Raw genomic sequence first — 23,727 nt, 5'->3', positions numbered from 1 at the left:
AACTAATTCTCTCCATATCAGTAGTCATCTGTGTTACTTATCAAGTCACTATATCTTTGAGCCCCTTATTTCTAAGCTATTAAGTGAGAATTTTTTTGTTTGTGCCTCTTGGCCCTAAAATTCAAAGATTCTAGTTAGTTCTCTTTGGAAGCCAACTTAATGCCTTATCTCACAAGAGAACTAACTTAGTTCTTATTTCATTTCAGACAAGATTCCTTTGCTGAGCAAAGAAAAACTACCTGTGGTAGGAATTGGAAAGCATCTGTGTGGTGTGGCAACAGGTATGTAAACATACTAATAATGTTGAGATGAACGCATTAAGTTTTAGCATGAAAGAGTCTCTTTTCAGTAGTTTTAATCCCTTGTTTGTAACTCATTAATCTTCTTAGTTGGAGAAGGAAATGGCAGCCCACTCCAATACTATTGCCTGGAAAATCCCATGGGCCGAGAAGCCTGGTAGGCTACAGTCCACGGGGTTGCAAAGAGTCGGACACGACTGAGCAATGTTAAAAAAGGGGGTGGGACCTTAAAGTTCTTTAGCATTTGCCCTGTATTATATCCAGTTTTAGAGCTTTCCTATTTAGTTGCTCATTTTGGCCACTTTGCAGGATGAATTAAGAGTTTTATGTGTAAATTCTGTATGATAAGGGCTTCCCTGGTGGCTCAGATGGTAAAGCGTCTGTCTGCAATGCAAGAGACCTGGGTTCGATCCCTGGGTCAGGAAGATCCCCTGGAGAAGGCAGTGGCAAGCCACTCCAGTACTCTTGCCTGGGAAATCCCATGGACAGAGGAGCCTGGTGGGCTACAGTCCATGGGGTCGCAAAGAGTTGGACACGACTGAGTGATGTTAAAAAAAAAAGGGGGTGGGACCTTAAAATTCTTAGGGTTATATTTCATCCAGAAAGGAAATCAGTCATTTACAGAAGCTATTATAGTTCTTTTCCTGAAGCCACTCATTTTTTTAGAGTTGCTTAGGAAGGACTCGGAAACCTCTCCCACTAGAAGATGATTATCAAAATTCTAGGGGAAACAAAAAAAGAAATGTTAAGATGTGTTGTCTTAAACTTGGATCCATCAGATGTAGCATGATAAAGTAGACAGAACATGGGCTTTGAAATCAAATAGTACAGGGTTCAGCTTTGTTGTGTGACTCTGGCAGATTAACCTTTGAGCCTCCAGTGAGGCCTGCTTTCCACATTCTGACCCTCTTCTTAACTCTTCACTATTTGCTGTGAATATCTTACATTTCAAGACTGACCCTGAATGTCAGCTTCAGCAGATGCTTAGCTGATGCCTTTCTTCTTTCTTTCTTTCTTTCTTTCTTTGGGTTCTTTAAGCTCAAAACTTCCCTGGAATATATATGTAGAAAACACACATTTTTTTCTTTGCAAGTCATTTCCTCATCAAGGGTAAGAAAAATGAGAGCCAGTTTGAGTAGTTGAACTAAAAGTTTTACAAATTTTAGATCTTAAGCTTCACATAGTTTTTTGGGGGTGGGGGAGTTGACTTTATGCAGAATAAATTGTTAGAGAAAATTATTCAATAATGAGAAAAGAGCAAGTATGAACAAAGTTGATATTAGCACAAGTATAAAGCTAAGTAGGTTTTTGTTGTTGGGCTTTTAAAAACCATACTGCCTAATAAATGTAAAATTTACTTAATTTTAAAGATGATGTGGTTTGGGGGGCCACATAATTGTGTTTGCAGATCTTGCATTACGATGTTTGGTTGAAACCTATGCTGCCAGTTGTGAGGAAAGGAATGAAGAACCTTTAGCCAAACGCATAAAGAATGATAAAACAGAAAAAGAAATTAACACTTTGGCCAAGGAAGGAAATGAAAAAAATACCCCAGAGAAGTGGACCCCTGTGGCTGGCATTGCTATTGCACTCTGTTGTCACCACAGGTGTGATTGGAGACATTATGTGGGCAAAGAATATTTCAGGGCTCTGGGCCTTGGAGCAGTGGATTTCCACTATTTCCAGCGAATGAGTAGTTGGGCGACTTGTGGGATGCGAAAAACGTCTTTGGCAGCTTCAAATATTTCCACAAAAAGAAGAGATAAACAGAATGATGGCAGTGAAGAGCATGATGACGGAGGATACACAATCACTGATGACAGCCCTGAGAGTTTGCCTGGGTGAGTGACTACTTTGAAGTACGCAGCACTAAGGCAGAAATACCTTATCATTGCTGTACTTTATTTTTAGATGAATATTGCCAAAAATTCATTCCTGAAAATATATTTTACCATCTAATTTTAGAATAAGTTGAAATATACACACCTTTATTATGGCATTAATAAAACGTATCTTTGAAGCATGAAACATAGCACCTAGAACATACTGTGGGTTATTTAGCAGTTTGTCAATAAATAGGAATAGCTAAAATAATTTTTATAAGGTTTTAACAGCATTTTAATAATGTGTTATGTGTGTTTATTCAATTTAGGTTTCTTACTGTTGAAGAAAAGAAGAAAATAGGGCATCTTTGTAAATTGCTGATTGACCAAGGCCGAATCAAGTATTTACAGCAGAAAGGCTTCAGTCCTGCTTTACAGTACTACATAGACCCTCTGGTGTCTTTAGAAAATGTATTGTTAACTGCTTTACCAAATCATTCTTCATCACCAGAAACAAGTGCTTAATAAGAAAGAAATTTTGAACAACATCTGTCTTCCACCAAAAAAAAAATTTTTTTAATTGTATTTTTATATTCATGGAAATAGCATTTAAATAGCAGATAATATGAACTTTAAAAATGTTGTGGCCTCATTGAACTTAGTTAATGGCTTTGTTTTTTACTTTAGAAATCCAAACATAAGAGAATTCACCAAATTCCCAAAGCAATCCTCTTTAGCAGGGCATCTTGAATTATATTATCCATCAGCGTCTATGGAGTTTGGGGAAGTAGTCTAGCAGTTGACTTGGTTACCTGAAACGCATAACATGCCAACATGAAACTAGTACATTCACTTTCTATTTGCATTAATTTTAGAAACTTATTTTCCTTTGGTTTTATTTAATACTTTTTATTTTTCAAGTTCAAGATATAATGATCAATTATCAGTTTATAACAAGGACCAATCTGATAATTTGGCTTATGTATGGATTTTTTGTCGAGGCAGATCTGGAAAGAATAATTAATTGTGATTATTTGTTTCTATTGCAAATAAATACAGAAGTGTTCTCAGTCAATTAATGAATTTATCTTCAGATTTCAAAAGCCATACCTGTATTTATATATTATCAAAATTCATGACAGACACTAAAACTAAAGAGGTGTTTTCAAGGAAAAGAACTATTTCACTTCATTTTTTTAATTGGATAATTACCTAGTTAAAACTTCTAAAAGGATACTTATAAGCCTAATTCACAAATTAAATTGAAATTTGTAAATAACTTCTGAAGTTAATTAGGCATCAGTATCTTTTAATGGGTCATTTTTACATATATAAGGACAGTTACAAGTATATTCTCTACTGTTTCGGAAGATAATTTGGAATAAAGTGGAAATTAGATAGTGATACCAAAAACCTCACTTTTGGGCCTCAGCTCATAAGCAGTTTCTATGCACAAGTAAACATTAAACCAAACATATGGTAGGACTGTTAGTCTTTTCCTCATCGCATCCTTGGTTTATTTCTGCTTTATTTGTAAAAATTGTCTTAATCATCGTACATTTGCCAAGATAAAGATCCAGAAATACTAATTTAGATACGATAATGATACTCTTAAATAGCTAGTATTTGTAGGTCTATGAGTACGTTAATTATAAACTAGAAGTCTAGCACATTTTTACTTTCTGACCTTTCTACATATATCTCATGAGACTGCCTAGGTTCAAATCCCTACTACCTGATCTCTTTGTGCCTCAGTTCCCCTCTTGAAATGGGGATGTTGAAGATAATACCACCTCACAGGGTTGTCATATGAGCATTAAGTGAGATAACTAACATACTAAAATGCTTAGAAGAGTTCTAAGTACAGAGTAAGTACTTAATAAATATTAAGTTTTTAATAGTACTAATTCATAAAAATATTTTTAATGACAGGTTTTATTCTCTCTGTTTAAGTTGTAACCTTTTTTCTCTTGTAAGTTCTATGTCAAATATTATTAAAATAAAGTAGTTGGATTATTTTTTAAATTAGCTACTCATGCCTGCAAATTGAGACCATAAAGGAAGATAATAATACATTGTAATAATTAACCCCAATTTTGCTGAGTTAGGCAATGCTAATTTGTGTCATATGGTCTGTTTTACTTCATTCAACAATTTATGCCCAGAAATAAAAAGATATTCTACAACAGACATTATCTCTGTTATATTTCATAAAACATGCATATGCACACAAGAATTGTACTGATGAAGTCTGTGGCCCATTGAGCTTAATGAATGTCTCTGACAGTAATACCGGCTGCCCTGCGGGAAGATGAGCCACAGAGTCCTTGCTGGAGATCAGCATGCCAGCTGTAGGTAAAGACGATCGTTTCCCAGCCTTGTTTATTTCCCTTAAGATAACACGAGACAGTGAAAATGTGGGCTATACATGGGAGCTATTTCTTGACCGGCAAAATTTGCAGGTTCAGTAAACTCCTTAAACTTGAGATTGATCTACACAACTACCTCTTCCTGCATGTCCCACAGGTACATCACACATACTGTGTTGAAACTGAAGTTGTTGTTCCACTTCTACCACCAAACCAGCTTCTATACTTCATTTCCCCCATCTCAGCATCACCAGTCATCTAGTTCCAGCCAAAACCAGATTCATCCTGGACTCCTTTTTCTCATCTTCATTCAGTCAATTCTGTCTCCTGCCTGTCTTTTGTAAACTTATACTCTGCTATCCAAACCTAGGCCCCAAACTATTAAAAATTTTTTACATATCTTCCTCCAATCTGTCCCCCATGTTACTGTTTCTGCAACCTTGCTACAACAGATCTAATGACCTCCCTTGGATGTTGGTAAAAATATTTTTTCCAGCTGAAAATACTCTTTACCTTTTGCTCGATTATACCTGCTCTTCAAAATAACTGAAGATGTAACTAAATTCTTTTAACTCAAAAAGTTCTTCACATTTTAGTGAATTATAAAACGATGTTTTCTGTTACTATCCTATTGCTTATTTTTTATTAACGTAACTACGCCCTTTGTCCTCTTCCCCTTGGGTTAAGTCATTCCTTCCATAGTTAAAAAAAGGAACAAAAAGGTTTTAATTCTAAATTATCAGTGATTGAAATCTACACATCAGAAACACATTTTAACTATTGGCTAAAATCTATGTTCTCTTGATACATTTCACTCCTAGGCACGGTAGCAAAATGTTTTCTCTTTTTCCTAGTCAATTTTTTTTTTCTATTTGCGAATTATTGCAGAAAAAGGAAACAGTAGGGAAGGTAGTGTTTAATGAATAACTGACATAACAAACTGATAGAATGAGGCAGTGAAGCTTTAAGAATTACATCATTCACTTGGTCGTGCTTCAAGTTTTTGAGCAAAGAAATTTATTTCCTGACTCGAAAGACTTTTTATATTTTTACAGCCTTTCACTCCAAGGCTTTATCAAAATTGTGAACACATTTAAATTTCACTTTTTTTTTCCTTCAACAATATTGACTAAGAGGATAGGATTTGACAGAAAAGGTAAAATGGAATGAAAAGTCTATGAAGGAATTCATGTATATACATATATGCATACACACATTACTAAAAAGAATTTTTAACCTGTGTTATATACAGATCTCATACCTGCTCTCCGTGACTCCTGTATATATGTGTGCATAAACTGAAGGCCAAATAATTCCCGTTCCTCTTCCTCATCTATGTTTTCACTGGGAGGAAGTGTTACTTCCAATTTCAATGGGTTGTCTCGGAAGTTGACAAACCTAGCAGTTCACCAAAAAACAGTATTTTTATAGGTGCCATAGAAGTGTACATTTATTTTCCTGGAGAAAGATCAAATGATAATATACTAAATTACTCTTTTTTAACTGGTTTCAATAACTGAACATCTTGGTGAGATGTGATATATCCCAAGAATCTTTAAGTTTCTTTCCTAGAAGAAAAAAATATTAGCTTTAGACAACTTATTTTTCAAGCTTGTAAAAGCAATTATTAGTCCATAGCATATGTTTAATGTGGTATGATTTAACTTGCAAGAGCAATCCCAATGCATCTCAAAAGTACAATTAATGCTATGAACTTAAATTTTCTGCATATTTTAAAAAGTATGTCTTATCTATCATTGTATTTTTACCACCAGGTACAGGGCTCAATAGTTGCTAAATAAATGAATGATTCTGTTGAAAGTTGCGGGATTTGTTATGAATTGTGATGTCTTATGCTCACTGTCAGGAAATTAAGTTTTGGAAGATACTTGAGGAAGATCTGTTAGTAATTAACTTAGTAAAAAGTTATATTTAACATTGCCTGTGTCCATTTGTAGTTATTTAGAAGGAAAATAATCACTGTTCTTATGGTTTTGGTATTTATATCATGGATAAAGTTTATTAGCAATTATAAAGATGATTTTCAGGAAGATGTCACCAACAGAGGGCATTCCTTAAAGCTGATAAATCCCACTACTGTTTTAGTTTCAAGGATTCTTGAGTAATTTAGGCAAGTATTATATGAATCCTATTTATAAATTATAGCACTTCAAAGTTGGAAGAGATTTTTAAATGTATTTATTTATGTGAATGAGAACTCAAATCTATTCTTAGCAATTTCTTCATATTATTTTGTTCTGCAGCTGGAAAGGAACATGTGAGTTCTGTGTCTACAAATTTTACCTTAGATTGGTCATCTCTTCCATACACTCTGGAATATCTTGCAGTTTATTGTTGCTGAGAACAAGAGTACTCAGATTTTTCATACTGCTGATTGTTTCTGGCAAACATGTTATTTCATTCCGTTGCAGCCATAATGTATGTAGATTTTGCATTCTGAAGAATTAAAAAGGTTTCTGTGATTAATCACATATAATATGAAAACCCTGGTTCTTATTAACTTAAAAAAATTTTAATGTCATACTATATAATATCTCGTTTAACCAGTCTACCTGAGTTAACTGACTTTACATTACCTGATTTTAGGGAAACTGGATCAGGGAACTAATCTCCATCTACAGTACAACTCTCATGTAGTAGTAGAAATGAAATCAAGGTATTCTATAATTCTTCACTATTTCATAGGATTTCTTGCATAACTGCTAAAATGTTATCTAATCTGAATTAGAATCTTAAAAGCAAACTCAAATTATTAATATGCCCATTTAGAGCAAGGCAAGTATGCACATTGTTTAACAGCGTGGACTCAGGCCAGGGTGCAGGTGTTTAGGCACTAAAATATCTGATGCTTTTGAGACCGCAGGGGACTAGAGCCCACCGAGCTCCTCTGTCCATGGGATTTCCCAGGCAAGAATACTGGGGTCGGTTGCCATTTCCTTCTCCAGGGGATCTTCCAGACCCAGGGATCAAACCCCACATCACTTGCATTGCAAGCGGACTCTTTACAGCTGAGCCACTGGAGGGTGTAGGTGCCTGGGTTCAAATCATAGCTGTCACACTAACTGTGATCTTCAGCAATTCACTAACATCTCTACATCAGTTTCCTCAATCAGTTTTTAAACTGCACAGAGCAGGCACTAAGCAATGTTGTTATTGTGGCATATTGTCCATTTGTTGATGTCAGAAAGCCCGTTTTTCTGTCCCAAACCTCATGCCCCCTCCTTTTTTTGTCTGCACCCCATGGCTTGTGGGATTTTAGTTCCCCGGACCAGAGATGGAATCCAAAGTAGCACTAAACATCTATTGTGAATGATTATCTCCGGGGTCTCCTTTGTTTTGTTTGTTGTCATAGATGGCTTCAACACATCTCTCGGTAGTAAAAAAAAAAAAAAAAGTTATTTTACCTTTCTATAGTATCAGGAAGTTGTTCAAGTCTGTTGCTTCCCATATCAAGCCACTCAAGGGCAGGCATGTTCAGTACAGCAGGAGGGATTGTAGTAAAGAGGTTCATACTCAAATCAAGGTGAGTAAGCTTTAACAAATTGCTGAGCTGAAGAGGAAGGCAAAGTTTTTCAAAATGTCCGCAATGTAACCTACTACAACACTCACACTGGTAAAGGAGATATTTCACATCAAGGAGTGTTTACGTTATGCTTGGGTTTTATTTAGTCATAGAAATCCATAGTAAATTTGAGAGAACAATAAAGCTAAATAACCTCCAGATAACAGCTCTCATAGAAAGTTCATCTGCTCAAAGAAAACATATCTTCCAAAATCACCAAGCTCCAGGGTTTAGAGAACCCACCTGGCAGAAGCTTTTTTGTTTTCTTTCTGTGAGTAAACATGTTTCCCTTTTATCTAGTAGTCAAGATTTTCTTGGGAAAACCCAAAGTTCAGAATAATAGTTATCTTTGTTAAACCCTCTATTTTTGTGCCTGATGCTTTACACGTTACCTCAGTCATAGAATTTACTGTTTGGTAAATTCCATTTTTTAAATGAAAAATCAATAAAAAGTTGATTAAGACTAACAGCACCAGTGTGCTCAGCTTAAGAAAGCAAATATATTGATATCACTGCCCTCTATATACATCTCCCTTCTTCCTCTTGAAAGATAACTCTATCCTGAATTTGGTATCTATTATTCCTATTCCCATGCATTTTCAAATGTTTTTATTACTATACATAAATATATGTTTTCTATGTTTTTCTCTATATATATTACTATTATGTGTATTTTTTCAGAAACAAAATTATCTTTTTACATGTTTTAACAATGATACTATACTTATCTTTAACTTGCTTTTTTCTCTCAGTGTCAGTGTTTATATGAATTCATGTTGATGCATACAGCTCTAGTTTAGTCATCAACTTTACAAAGTTAGTACCTTTTTCCCCTTTTACGGACAAAATGGTTTAGAGAGACCATGTGACCGACCATTAGAGAGACCAGCTATGATGTGCACTCAAGTTTTCATGGACCTAAAGTCACAAAATTTCTAAATTTCTCTTCTGTAGTGAAAATTTCAAAATGTAGGAATTCAGTTAAGTTTTACAAAAGATTCTCTATTTAGCTAGGCAATTCTATGTTTTCTTTCTGTCCCAGGGCACATTCAGATTCATTCCACAACTTTAACTAAAACTTCAAAAAATGCAGAGATACAGTGATTATGGGTAATGCAAAAAAGCAGTTTTCCATTTAGTAGGTGATATTTCTCCAGCTTTAGAATCAAGTGATGAAAAAAAAAATACTTCTTCAAAACTTGTCATCAGATTTTAAATTTTTCAGATGGTTCAGAATTGTATATAAAAAGATTATTTTTGCATTAGCATAATTATGTTTGTGTGTTACAGTGTATTCATCTTAATGGCTTAGAGGTACATCTCCTGTAACAGGATTTCTCAATGGTACTAAGATCCTTTGGTTTTAGAAGAATGAAGAAAGATATTAAAACCATATAATCTAAATCTTCATTTTGCATATGTGAAAACAGATGTAAGTTATGTGGTGGTATGTTCAAGGCCACACGGCTACTTAAAGGCCACACTTAGAAATAATTCCAGGCTCATAATCTCAGTTCAGTATTTGTTCCTATAAAACCTTTATCTTTAAGTAAAGACATTAAGGTTAAGATAGGTTATTAGACACGCCCAAATTCACTTTTTACTGACAGAACCAAAGCTAAAAACAAAATCACAATAGTTAGGAATTAGAAATGAAATATTTATTGGCCCTCTCTTAGATAAAAAGAAATTGTCCCTGTGATCATGATTTTCATCATAATTAAGTATGATAACCAAGACAAAATGGGAAAGGGGAATAGTCTTGAGTTTTATTCTTTTACATAAATCTTATTCTGCAAAATCATTGTTTTCTAGGCAAAGCACCATGAAAATTTCCTTTGCTGATTCATAAGAGCCTTAAATATGCTTGAAAAAATAATACAAAAGTCTCTCTATGATCAGTTTTACCAATAACAAGATATACCAATAAAAGTTTGAAGGTGGGAGGGGGGACCGGGATGGGGAATACATGTAAATCCATGGCTAATTCATTTCAATGTATGACAAAAACCACTGCAATGATGTAAAGTAATTAGCCTCCAACTAATAAAAATAAATGGAAAAAAAAAAGTTTGAAGGCTTCACGAGCCCATTGCCTTGGCTTTTCCTTGGTAGAGCCTGGGAAGCTAGCAAATACACTTCCTAATCTGAAGAATTCATGTTTTTTCATTTCACCTATATCTCATCTATAAAAACCAACAAATAAAAAGAGTTTTTCTATCACCACACTGCCTGTGCTTTATGATAGGGACATTCATTCAGTAAGTATTACATAATGACTTCATACTAAGCTGAGCCTTCAATTCTGGGAATAAAAACAAGATTCTCACTCTGGCCTTCAAGGAGATCACAGTCTAGTCAACAAATAATGTCAGTACTATACCAATAATAGAAATATCTTTTATGCTAAATAGGTCTTTCTCTAATTAAAAAGATGCTTTATAATAATAATTTTTTTTCATTTATTTTTATTAGTTGGAGGCTAATTACTTTTCAGTATTGTAGTGGTTTTTGCCATACATTGACATGAATCAGCCGTGGATTTACATGTGTTCCCCATCCCAATAAATTGTTTTCTCTAAATATTTTCTGAAATAAAATTTATAGCATTTTTTCATTAGTGTTATTTTTAGTGACCATACAGGGGAGAAGTAAATCACTAGTAGATGGAAAATATAATCATAAGCATTTACATCATTCTGACCTCTTGTGGAAGATCACTTAGGTCTCTGTTAACAGCAAGTTCAAGTTTCTCCAAGCTGGCACAGTAACTTAGTTCCATGGGGACAGTTTTGATTCTGTTGTAACTAAGAATCAGTTCCTGAAGTCTAGTGAGCAGTCCTATGGAAAAATAATACACAATAAATAGCAGAGGGATATAAAATACTGTTTCCAGTTATTAAATATTACAGGATAACTAACTTTCCAGGTTCAAATTGGGAAATTCGCATTTCCTGATATGTGTCCTTCCCCTTCTTCAGAAAAGGAGCAGATGATTTATCAGTACAGGAAAAAAAAAATTTTTGTTCTGGTTTATCTGTACCATATCCTGACCAGTTTTCCATCTGGGGACTCCCCCGCCTCCCCATTTAAAGAATTTAATCTAATTTTTCTTGCTTGTCTTCAGTCAGTTCCCTTGTATAAGGAATAACTGAACTAACAATATTGTTTCCAGAATCAATACAATATTATTTCTAAAGAGACTTTTCTTGCATTAAAATCTCGTCTCGAATCACCTCAGTAAACCCAGAAGCTTGAATCCCCTGGAAGCTTCAATTCAGATGTTCAGTTTTCTCAAGATGCAGGACTATATAAAGATGAGATCTTTATTCCATGTAGCAAAAGAAATTCTCAATAAAAAACACAGGAGTAGAAGCAATCTTCCTTACCAATTCCTCGAGGTATCTCTGAAATTGTGTTTCGAGATAAATCTAACACAATAAGGTTCTGGAACCTTCCAATGAATTCAGGAATCTTTAGCAAGCCAGTTCTATGAAGTTGCCATTCCTGTAGCTGACTCAGTCTTAGCAGAGAAGAAGGGAGAGTCTAAACTCAGATAAAAGAAAGGACAGGGTTACTATGTTACTTAAATTATCTCAGGATCATGCCACATTGAGATGTGGTTGTAGAGATATAACTTGATTTGTAAAAGAAATTAGGAATATTTTTTCTTTAATGAGTTACATTTCCAAGTGATTTGTGCTACTTCTAAGTTTTAAGAACTTTACTTTCGGGAGTGGGGGGACGCTGAACCTTCAAACCCCAGTCAGAATAGCATAAATAAAATTAAGGTATTTTAGTCAATATTGCTCACACATAGAGCTGTGTTCTAAAGATTCTTTATTAGGCCTAATGAGAGTACATATGTTATTGAAAATGAGAATATGGTGGTTAATTGAAATTATAGAAAAAAAAGATCATTTTAATAATTCAAACTTCCCTTTCTTTTTTTAAAATGATCTATTTATTTTGGGCTGCTCTGGGTCTTTATTGCCGCACGCAGGCTTTCTCTAGTTGCGGTGAGTGGGGGCTAGTCGCTAGTTGCTGTGGCCTCTCATGTTGAGAAGCACAGGCTCTAAGCAGGCAGGCTTCAATAGTCGCAGCACACAGACTCAGGTGCCCCAGGGCATATGGCATCTTCCAGGACCAGGGATAGACCCATGTCCCCTGCATTGGCATGTGGATTCTTACCCAGTGGACCACCAGGAAAGTTCCTTTCCTTTCTGTTCCAAAATAGTATAGTGTTTTAAAGACAATTTTCTTTTAAATTAAGAGTTTTAAAGTTTCAACTATTCTGAACTCTATGCCTTTTCTCCATCAGCCTAAAGAAGCCAAAAGACAAAGGCGGTAACCACCTAGCTAAATATACCGATGTATATGAAGACAAACACTGAATTAAGGGATAAAGGTGTTAAAATTAGACTAGGCCTAACATACAAAAATTAAACAGGTATGTGCTTGTATATGTGTGTGTGTGTGTGTAGAGAAAGAGAGAGGGAGGGAAGGAGAAAAAGAGAAGGTAATATGAATCCGATTGTGGACCTAAGAAAAATTAATATACATTTCCATTTTGTGAACTTTTAACTGAGCATTAGCTTTGGAAAGTAATACGATTTTTGTTAAGCAGACAGTCTTTATGGAAAATGAGAAAATGCTTATCAGAAGGATTAGTGGAGAAAATATTACAAATGACTTAAATCTGGGCAGCATTAAAGCACATTGGTTGAATTTTTGCACAAAAAAGTTGGGACGTTATGTTCATTTTCAGTTCCCGTTGCCCAAATTCATTTGGTATTATACACTATTAAAATCAGAATTCCTAACTATTTCAGACTTAAGCACATAGTCTAAGAATCATTCTCTCAACTCTCCCACACAATGAAAAATATAAAAAATATTGCTTCTATAAAGCTTACCTTCCATTCCTCTTTTTCTATCTTCAAAATGACTCTTCCATCTTCCTTGGTGACCTTTTCTCTTAGCTTGGTTAAGCTTACTCTTTCTTCCCAGATTCGCACTAGCCTAGGAGACCAGGAAATCATTTTAGGTCACAGGTAGTAATATAGGTAGCATTCACTTTTGTATGAAAAAGTAACCCATCAAAAACAAACATTTGATTGCCAGTATCTGGAAATCAGACAAGAATTATTTTGTAAGACATTTAATTTGATTAATATGATAAATGCCCTCTTTTTAAGTTTTTGAAAAGTATTCTACCTCTCCTTAGACTTTTTGTAACAGATTTGTTAAAATATAATTCACATGTTATAAAAATCTGACACAATTTGGTATTTTCTGGTATATCTGCAGAGCTGTGCAACCATTACCGCTATCTGATCCAAAACAGTTTCAGCACTCAGGAAAGAAACCCCAGACCTGAGCAGTCACTCCCCATTCCTCCCTCCCTCAGCCTCTGGCAGACAATAACCTCCTTTCTATATCTATGTATTTGCCTATTCTAGATAATTCATATAAAAGGTATTCTGTAATATGTGGTCTTTTGTGTAGCAGGGTTTTATCCAAAATTTCTACATGTGTGTATCCATACTTATTTCCATTTTATAGAAGAATAATATTCTAGTGCATCAGTTCAGTTCAGTTCAGTCGCTCAGTTGTGTCCAACTCTTTGCGACCCCAAGGACTGCAGCACGCCAGGCCTCCCTGTCCATCACCAACTCCCGGAGCCTACCTAAACACATGTCCATCGAGTCAGTGATGCCATCCAACCATCTCATTCTCTGTTGTCCCCCTCTCCTCCTGCCCTCAATCTTTCCCAGCATCAGGGTCTTTTCCAATGAGTCAGCTCTTCGCATCAGGTGGCCAAAGAATTAGAGTTTCAGCTTCAGCATCAGTCCTTCCAATGAACACCCAGGACTGATCTCCTTTAGGATGGACTGATTGGATCTCCTTGCAGTCCAAGAGACTCTCAAGAGTCTTCTCTAACACCACAGTTCAAAAGCATCAATTCTTCTGCGCTCAGCTTTCTTTATAGTCCAACTCTCACATCCATACATGACTACTGGAAAAACCATAGCCTTAATTAGACGGACTTTGTTGACAAAGTAATGTCTCTGTTTTTTAATATGCTGTCTAGGTTGGTCATAACTTTCCTGCCAAGGAGTAAGCGTCTTTTAATTTCATGGCTGCAGTCACTATCTGCAGGGATTTTGGAGCCCCCCAAATTAAAGTCAGCTACTGTTTCCACTGTTTCCCCAATTATTTGCCATGAAGTGACAGGACCAGATGCCATGATGTTAGTATTCTGAATGATGAGCTTTAAGCCAACTTTTTCACTCTCCTCTTTCACTTTCATCAAGAGGCTCTTTAGTTCTTCTTCACTTTCTGCCATAAGGGTGGTGTCATCTGCATATCTGAGGTTATTGATATTTCTCCCAGCAATCTTGATTCCAGCTTGTGCTTCATCCAGCCCAGCATTTCTCATGATGTACTCTGCATATAAGTTAAATAAACAGGGTGACAATATACAGCCTTAATGGACTCCTTTCCCAGTTTAGAACCAGTCTGCTGTTCCATGTCCAGTTCTAACTGTTGCTTCTTCCTGACCTGCATATGGATTTCTCAAGAGGCAGGTCAGGTGGTCTGGTATTCCCATCTCTTTCAGAATTTCCCACAGTCTATTGTGATCCTCATGGTCAAAAGCTTCAGCATAGTCAATAAAGCAGAAATAGATGTTTTACTGAAACTCTCTTGCTTTTTCAATGATCCAACAGATGTTGGCAATTTGATCACTCGTTCCTCTGCCTTTTCCAAATTCAGCTTGAACATCTGGAAGTTCATGGTTCATGTATTGCTGAAGCCTGGCTTGGAGAATTTTAAGCATTACTTTACTAGCATGTGAGATGAGTGCAATTGTGCAGTAGTTTGAGCATTCTTTGGCATTGCTTTTCTTTGGGATTGGAATGAAAACTGACCTTTTCCAGTCCTGTGGCCACTGCTGAGTTTTCCAAGTTTGCTGGCATATTGAGTGCAGCACTTTCACAGCATCATCTTTTAGGATTTGAAAGAGCTCAACTGAATTTCCATCACCTCCACTAGCTTTGTTCATAGTGATGCTTCCTAAGGCCCACTTGACTTCACATTCCAGGATGTCTGGCTCTAGGTGAGTGATCACACCATCGTGATTATCTGGGTCATGAATATCTTTTTGTACAGTTCTTCTGTGTACTCTTGCCACCTCTTCTTAATATCTTCTGCTTCTGTTAGATCCATACCATTTCTGTCCTTTATCGAGCCCATCTTTGCATGAAATGTTCCCTTGGTATCTCTAATTTTCTTGAAGAGATCTCTAGTCTCCCATTCTATTGTTTTCCTCTATTTCTTTGCACTGATCACTGAGGAAGGCTTTCTTATCTCTCCTTGCTATTTTTTGGAACTCTGCATTCAAATGGGTATCTTTCTCTCCTTTGCTTTTCACTTCTCTTTTTTCACAGCTCTTTGTAAGGCCTCCTTAGACAGCCATTTTGCTTTTTTGCATTTCTTTTTCTTGGGAATGGTCTTGATCCCTGTCTCCTGTACAGTGCCACGAACCTCCATCCATAGTTCATCAGGTACTCTATCAGATCTAGTCCCTGAAATTCTACTGCATGGATATACCAAATTTGTTGACCCATTCATCAGTTGATGGACATTATTAACTATTATAAATAATGCTGCTATGAATATTCATGTGAAATTTTTAGGTAGGTCTATGTTTTCATTTCTCTTGAGTGTGTATATTCCTAAGAGTGGAGTTGCTGGATCATTTCATAAATCTACACTTAACTTTTTTAAACCAAACAGTGTCCAAATTGCTTGCATCATTTTCCCTTCCCACCAGCAGTGTATGAGGGCTCTGGTTGCTCCAAAGCTTTGCCAACAGTTGTTAGTGTCCATCTTCTTGATCATAGCTATCCTAGTGGGTGTGAAGTGGTACCTCACTGTTGTTTTGATTTGCATTTATTAAATATCTAATCTACAGATATCTAGTTTAAAAGTTTTTTAAAGGCTTTCAAATGATATAGTTCAACTTCAGAGTTAAATTATATATTACTATATTCCATTTTATCCAGATTTAGTTTTCCAGATATAAAAATGCACAAAATTCTGGAATACATCCTATTGAATTTTGGTTCATAGCAAAAATACGTAATATCAAGCTATAAAAATGACTGACAAAAGGTTGCAGAAAGTTACCTATTCCTATACTAGAGATTTTTCATGTATGAAAAATAAAGAATGAGTTTAGAATTGAAAGTTTTACACTTTTAGCCTATTAGAATGATACAGAATAAACAAAACATAAGCAATCATCAAAGAACATAGGTTTAAGCAATTTGAATATTTATTTACCCAAATTCTCTTGACATCTGAGAGTTAATATATATTCTTAGCAGTTGTACATATTAACTGATCTTCAGGGAGGGTTTTATTTTAATGAACAGAAAACCAAATATCTCTTAAAGTGTAGTATTTGCTATCTCAATATGTTTATGTTTGCAAAATATTTCTATGGAGCCTGCATATTTTCATCCATTACTTTTCTGAAAATTCACTAATTTGCTTACAATTGCACTGTGGCAATGGCTGTGTGTGGCCTTCCAGACTGAACAGTCGCTCACTCATGCCCAACTCTTTGCGACCCCATGGACTGTAGCCCACCAGGATCCTCTGTCCATGGAATTTTCCAGGCAAGGATACTGGAGTGGGTCGCCATTTCCTTCTCCAGGGGATCTTCCTGACCCAGGGACTGAATCCAGGTCAGATTGCAGGCAGATGCTTTACTGCCTGAGCTACTAGGGAAGCCCTAGTAGGGAAGCTCCAATAAATGTGATCAAGTGAGACAAAATAAGTAATGCCATCTATTCAATTATACCATGTTTTATAAAAATAGAACTATTCAAATGGTAGGCATAGTGATTATTAATTACTTAACTGCTCACTGAGATATACATGTTCCAGAGTAAGATATAATGTTGAGCAATGAGATGTCTTACTCCCTACACTTTAACTTCAATTAAAGATCTCCATCAAGCACCTATTATATGCCAAATATTATGTTAGACATTGTCGATACAAAAACCCTCTGTCCTTCATGAGTTTATAGTAAGGGTAACTATTACCAGATAAGTTTATTTCCATCTCTTTAATGATTCACTTATTCTTTCTGGCTCTGTGTGATCTAAATCCAGAATGTATCACTTAATTCAGAGACCATGGACAAGACATCTCACTTCCAAGGATTTTGCCAATAATATATGGGGTTTGGATTAAATAATATCTAGTGTTTCCTCTAGCTGTAATATTCTGTAATTCCTACACTGCTTATTTTAAGCTTGAGTCTCTTTCAAGTTTTGAATAGAAATTTTTTACCTCCTCTAAAACCCTTCTATTATACTCTAAAGCCTTTCTCAAATGTCATTATATTAACTCTTACCCAAGTGTTTAATTTTTTTCCAGGCAACCTTGTATCAAAAGACAGAACAATTTCTGTTCACACATAAGGCTTGGGGGACTTCCCTGGTGGTGCAGTGGTTAAGACTTCATGCTTCCACTACAGGAAGCATGGGTCAGATTCCTGGTGGGGGAACTTAAGATCCCCTGGTGCAACCAAAAATAAAAAAAGTTAAACTTAAGGGTTTTTAGTTAAATCTTTAGCCACTTTTATCTGAGAAAAGAGCATTAGATTACATTCTTACCTTTTTTTGCTCCTTGCCTGTTTTGTGCAGAGAAAACTGAAGCTGCTGAAATTAAATGATTCTTAGCCAGACATATTTAATATCAATAGGTGAAATTCAGGAATAAAGAAATAACTCATTATTTCTGACCACTGTTTTTTAAAAAATTGGATAGGATTTATTAAGAGTACTTGAGTTAACAGAGAACAGTCTTATGGTTGCCAAGGATGGGAGTGTTGGAGCGGGGAGGATTGGGAGTTTGGGATTAGCAGATGTAAAGTAGTATATATAGGATGGATAAACAACAAGGAACTATATTCAATAGCCTGTGATAAACCATAATGGAAAAGATTATGAAAAAGGATATGTGTGTGTGTGTGTGTGTGTGTGTGTATAACTGAGTCACTTTGCTATACAGCAGAAATTAATATGACATTGTAAATCAACTATATTTCAGTAAAATTTTTTAAAAAGAATATTCAAGTCACTTGTCATAATTGTATAATATAAACATAATAGGTTTTGTAAGAGTAGTTTTACATGTAAAGGGTCAATCTAGGGAAATTTAAGACCTGAGGTTAATGTAATGCTTACTGAGTCAGATTGCTTAGGTATGAATACTAGTGAATACCAGTTCCACATTTATTAGCAGTATGATCTTTGACAAGTTACCTAGGCCTATCCTTCAGGTTTTCCATCTTTAAAATGGAGAAAATAACATCACCCATGTGTCACAGAGATTCCTTATCATTTTCCAATGTTACTCCTCTTCTTCCTCATAATAGATCCTCTAAATATAACTGGGCACAAGACTTCATTTACCATCCTCCCTTGCAGTTAGGAACAGGTCATATGAAGCTTTGGCTAGTGAGATGTTAGCCAGAAATAGTAATGTGTGCAACTTCCGGCTAGCTGGAATCAAGTACGTCGGCCACAGTTGGCCTATCTATGTATTTTGGGCCATGAAGTAACTAAAGTCCGTTCCTAAAGGAATGGAAACCATGCCCAGTTGAACAGCAAGATAAAAAGCCTGAATGTCTGATGCAGTGGAGTGCTATGACAGTCCTCTTCTTTGCTGGGAGAATACCAGTTATTTCCAAGTTTTTACACTCCCTCCAAGTTACCCAAGTATAAATCTTAATTTGTCTAAACCAGTCATACAATCTCATTCCCCTAAAAGGTTACTGGGTTAGGGGTGTAAAAATGACCTGATTCTGGCCCATGAGAGGTGAAGGAGAGGCTTAGCTAGGGGACCTCAGAAAGGTATTTTCATTCTTAAATAAGAAACAGAAATAAATATAATAGCTCCCACTCTTCTGATAACATGATGATGTCTGGCTGCAATGCCTGAAAGTGTACCAGTCACCCTGCAACACTGAGAGACGCTAACCTGAAGCCCAAACTGGCCTACCAAGACTAGCTGTGGAAGGTGAGAGAAGCAGAGTCCAAAACACTGCGGAAACTCTGGAATTGCCTAAACTCAGGACTTCCCTATTGTTTAAGCCATTTTTAGTCATATTTTCTTTTATTTGCTGGCATAAGACCGTTTTTTAAAATGAGATATAATTGGCATATAACATTATATTAAGTCTAAGTGTACAACATAATGGCTTGGTATTTGTACATATTGCAAAAACACTCAACATTGCCATTCAATGTTTAGAAAGAGATCTAATGAGTGATAACTGTAGGGAGCTATATCGAATCTATGAGGACCGGGGCTATCCTTGAAAAAGTAATGCGATACTTTGGAAACATCCAGTGAGGAAAGTAGGTAGGTATCAATAAGGCAGAAGAAATGAGAGTCAAACTATAACCCAAATAGAGGACTCAGGTGATCCACAGTGGCCCTGGCTGGAACTCACAGCTATTTAGTTAGGTGAGAATCGACTGAATTTTCTAATGCAAGATGTTGTTTTAGCTCCTAGGGAATATAATGTTGAACAAACAATCTCTGAAAAGTCGACTAAATGACCCTAATTGAACTTTGATGAATGTTGAACAGACTCCTAGGATAATTACTAAATTCATTTGTATTTTTTGTGGCCCACATCATGTGGCCACACTTCATTGTCAGGTGCTTCCTTTAGTTATATTTTGAGTTTTCTGTAAATAAAAACCTCTATAAAATTCAATAACAAGGCAATTAATAGATACTATTTTAATAATGAAGATGTTATAAATTTTTGTTAATTCAAAATAATAAACATGTTTTAGCATACTTTTGTTGGAATTCCTTCTCTTGCTTCAGGTCTTCATTGAGTTTCTTTATTCTTTTTTCCCAAACTTCCTTTACAGCATTGACAGCCCCAGTACTAACCACATTTTCTGACATGATTTCTCCACATTGTCACAGGGTCACCAACTTCATTAAATTTTGAATAACTGAATCACAGATGCCATCTCAGAAAGGACCTGATTGAACCAGAGAAGGGGGAGAAATGTGTTTCAGAATGTTTATTGAGTGCCATAATGAACATAATAGCTTATATTTATTGAACACATTCTGTGTTCCCAAGACTATTTAATGTACTTTATATGCCATATTTCACTTAATAATTCTCATAAAAATGTCATGACATGGGTACTTTTATTGTCTTTCTATAAAGAGGAGAAAATCGAGCCCTAGAAAAAGTGGCTAAATGGTTTACATCCTATCTCTAATAAGTGACAGACGGTGGAACTGATGCCAAGTCTACTTCCTTTGTTACTATTAATTCACAGTAATGAAAAACTGCAACTACTTTACATGCCTAATTATAGGGAAATATGTTGTAATGAATATACAAGATGAGCAGGCATCTTGACAGAGCTACTTAATCTAGATGCTATATACACAAGCTGGAATTCAGTTAAGTGGTAATATAGTGGGATTGTTTGCCCTTGTGGAAAACAAATTGCAAATGGACTCATCTAACATTGAGGATTATGACCTGAATCTCAGAAAAGAGAGGCAAACAATAATAGGGGAATGGTTATGTAAGTCACGGTAGATCTATTTGATGAGATGTTCTTTGCCTTATAGTGGTATAGTGGTATTGATTTCATATAGTGGTATTTCATATTCATATTTCATGTTCATATGGTGGTATTGATTTTTCACCAAATTAGCAATAATGAAAGAATTTGATTTACAATTAAATTATTTCTTCAAAATTCAAGAAGTAAAAGATGCCCACAATTACCACTTCCATTCAACATCATATTGAAATGCAATAAAGCAATATCATGAATAAAATAGAAAGGTATACAGTTTGGAAAAGGAGAAGTAAAATTTGCAACAGCATAGGAAAAAAAGTACTCTCATACACTAGTGTGACAGCACACACTGTCATAGTCTCTATGGAGAGAATTTTGGTCATATCTATCAAACTTAAAAGTCACACCAACACTTGTAGGAATTTACACTGAAAATATTTTCAATTTTAAAATGACACATTACAAAATTATTCACTGTAGGGTTTTTCATGACAGCAAGAGGTTGGAAACAACAATAACTTTCTACCAGTAAATTACAGTAGATGCATATTATGATGAATCATATAGCTCCATAAAGAAGGAAAAGCATGTTATACACTGATAAAGCATGATATCCAAAATGTATGACTATGACATAATTTATTTATCCATTCCAATTAATGTGGATATTTAGATCCCAAATGTTTGCTCTAGTAAGCAAAGCTGTATCTGAAATTCCTGTTCTTCTTGCTGCTCACGTGGTATTATTTCTATTGCGTATACCCAAAATTAGAATTGTTAGATCACTATGTTCAAATTTATAAGATAGAGGCCAATTGTTTTTCAAATTGATAAGATAGAAGCCAATTGTTTTCCTTGTACAGTTGTAGTAAGTAATTTCCAATGGAAGACAAGTGGCCACTATCTTAATTATAGGAACAGTTTCCATTGGAAATTGTTTTGCCATTGATGTATGTCCTCACCCCATATTACTGCGTAAAATGATATCTCATCATGATCATAATTTATGTTTTTCAGATTATTAACTGCTCCAAGATAATAAAGATTCCCAACTAAATAAAAGACAAAATCCTGTGTATTATTTACAAGGGCATACCTAAAACATGAACATAGAAGAAATGGAAGGCACAAAATAGAAAAAGATCAGCCTAGGTTTATACCCAAGAGAAATTAAAATATATTTTCACACAAAACTTGTACATGAATGTTGATAGTAGCATTATTCACAATGGCCTCAGAGTGGAAAACAAGTAGCTGACAAGTGGAAACAAATGGCTATTAATGATCAAAATGTGACATATCCATACAATGGAATGTTACTCTGGCATGAAAAGGAGCTAAGCTGCATCATGGGGAAACTTTGGGTAAAATGATGCTGATAGAAGTCAGACACAAAACACCAAAAATTGTGTTATCCCATTTATATAAAATGTCCAGAATAGGCAAATCCATGAAGAGAGAATATAGATTAATGATAACCATGGGGCTTTATAGAGGGGGAAATAAGGGTGATTGCTAAGAGTACAAAGTTTCTTTTCTGAGTGATGAAAATCAACTTTTGAAATAAATCAACCTATGAAAAAGCAAAGATTATTTATGGCTAAAAACACAGAATGTAATACATCTTCAAAATATAAAAATAAAAGTTTTTTTAATAGGGTGTATAAGAAGGATATGGGAAAATAGAGGGTGAGGGAGATAAGAGATATAGTCTATATGGAATGAGAGAGATTTAAGTATTGAAGCTATGAGGCAACAACAAAGAAATTAAAAGAGATATAACTCTATGGGAGTGCAGGTGAATTTAAGCATCATCTTTCATAATTAAACAATAGATAATGTCTAAAGCTGAGAAGACACAGCATACTGCCTTTGAAAAAGAAAAAAAGTATTAAGGAGATAACCACTAAAAACTAAATACTGAAATAGTTAAAATGGTTACTTTTAGGGTGATAAAAATGGGGTACCTAATATTGCTTTTTCATTATTAATCTCCTATAAATTACTGATTTCTTTAAAACTATGTAATTTGTGTGAGAGAGACAGAAAGGCAGAGACAGAGAGAGGAAGAAAAATGTATTAAAAGAGGGAAAATTTGACATTTGAGGATGAATATATAATTGCTGATATGCAGGAAATTATTAGAAGGAGGTCCTTAGGTAAAGCAATAAATGCAGCATTTAAATGGGAACAGGTTTGCAAGATTTTTCTCCCATCAAGAAACTAGTGGTATTTATGTTGATAATCCAACCCTCTGGGTATTAATATCACTGTCCAATTGTAATTTATTGTCTCAGATGTAAGCAGGTTTGAAGCATGCATTTATCAGATAATAAAGAATTAAAATCTCAAGTACCTACATGTAAATGTGTATTTTACTAGACATGTATAACTTCATGTGCTGATTCATTTCCCCATTTCCCATTAAACTTTGATCAACTATCAATTTTCCTATAACAGTAACCAACGTCCCTTTGCGGAAAACAGGTCAGTAGTGATATATGAATTTCTGCCTCCCACATGGGCTTGTGTTCTCTACCTTGGTTATTACAACAGAAAAACACAAACCATGGCAGTAAAGTAAGCATGGCTGTGACACGACTAAGGAGTCAACTCCCCAGAGTCAAAAGAAAACAAAAGAAATATAATCTCTGAAGAAACACTTCTTCATTTCTGGGGAAGTCAGTCTTCCAGAGGAGGACAACTAGATGAATGATTATGAACCTCCAAAGAGACTTTTAAATTCAATTCCAGCTTTAGTTGTACCTTCCAGCAAACACAGACGCAGTAAAAACATCAACAGCCATCTATTTATAAGTCAAGAGTAGGAAAAAAAATGTTTTTGAAAAATACATACCGTGGTCAGTGCATACAGGAGCTGACATGTCCAAAGTTAGTGTATCAGCTAGGAGTGGACTGAAGGCAGAATTGTTTTCAGTGTGACTCCCAGTGATGAAAATCCTCAGTCAGACTGTAGCTGGGTGAAACGTAATGTCAGCC

General features: G+C 35.3%; 2 protein-coding genes across 7 annotated transcripts in view; one reads left to right on the top strand and one right to left on the bottom strand.

Moving 5' to 3' along the window:
- Positions 1–4,310, top strand: part of TRMT13 (tRNA methyltransferase 13 homolog) — a 19,714-nt gene extending 15,404 nt beyond the window's left edge. For 2 of the 3 annotated variants that reach the window (XM_020906061.2, XM_020906062.2), the window contains exons 9-11: positions 207–281; positions 1,708–2,140; positions 2,452–4,310. In XM_020906061.2, the coding sequence (XP_020761720.2) occupies positions 207–281; positions 1,708–2,140; positions 2,452–2,647 (704 nt within the window). In that variant the 3' untranslated portion in view covers positions 2,648–4,310. Of the gene's footprint in view, positions 1–206; positions 282–1,707; positions 2,141–2,451 lie in introns of those variants that run through there. The other variant, XM_070467743.1, reaches the window with a different exon arrangement.
- Positions 2,673–23,727, bottom strand: LRRC39 (leucine rich repeat containing 39). Of its 4 annotated transcripts, none has more exons than XM_020906063.2 (9): positions 23,585–23,717; positions 19,971–20,163; positions 12,991–13,096; positions 11,464–11,620; positions 10,779–10,915; positions 7,917–8,062; positions 6,796–6,948; positions 5,753–5,889; positions 2,673–2,934 (listed from the first exon to the last, which is right to left on the bottom strand). In XM_020906063.2, the coding sequence occupies exons 2-9, from the start codon at positions 20,081–20,083 to the stop codon at positions 2,915–2,917; spliced, it is 969 nt and encodes a 322-aa protein (XP_020761722.2). In that variant the 5' UTR covers positions 20,084–20,163; positions 23,585–23,717; the 3' UTR covers positions 2,673–2,914. The 4 variants fall into 4 exon arrangements, with proteins under 4 accessions (XP_020761722.2, XP_020761723.1, XP_070323845.1 ...); XM_020906064.2 differs by having other exon boundaries at positions 20,069–20,163; XM_070467744.1 differs by lacking the exon at positions 2,673–2,934 and having other exon boundaries at positions 5,800–5,949; positions 23,585–23,727.

Source organism: Odocoileus virginianus, chromosome 5 (assembly GCF_023699985.2).
Source record: "Odocoileus virginianus isolate 20LAN1187 ecotype Illinois chromosome 5, Ovbor_1.2, whole genome shotgun sequence".
In the NCBI taxonomy this organism is placed as follows: Eukaryota; Metazoa; Chordata; class Mammalia; order Artiodactyla; family Cervidae; genus Odocoileus; species Odocoileus virginianus.
Note: the sequence above shows the minus strand (reverse complement) of the source record. Positions and strands in the feature narration are given on the sequence as shown.

Coding starts and splice junctions, on each gene's coding strand:
- LRRC39 (XM_020906063.2), bottom strand. CDS start 20,083: ATGTCAGAAAATGTGGTTAGTACTGGGGCTGTCAATGCTGTAAAGGAA. Junction 13,097..19,970: donor GAGAAGGAATTCCAACAAAA/GTATGCTAAAAC, acceptor CTGGTCTCCTAG/GCTAGTGCGAATCTGGGAAG. Junction 8,063..10,778: donor TAAGTGATCTTCCACAAGAG/GTCAGAATGATG, acceptor CTTCCTCTTCAG/CTCAGCAATTTGTTAAAGCT.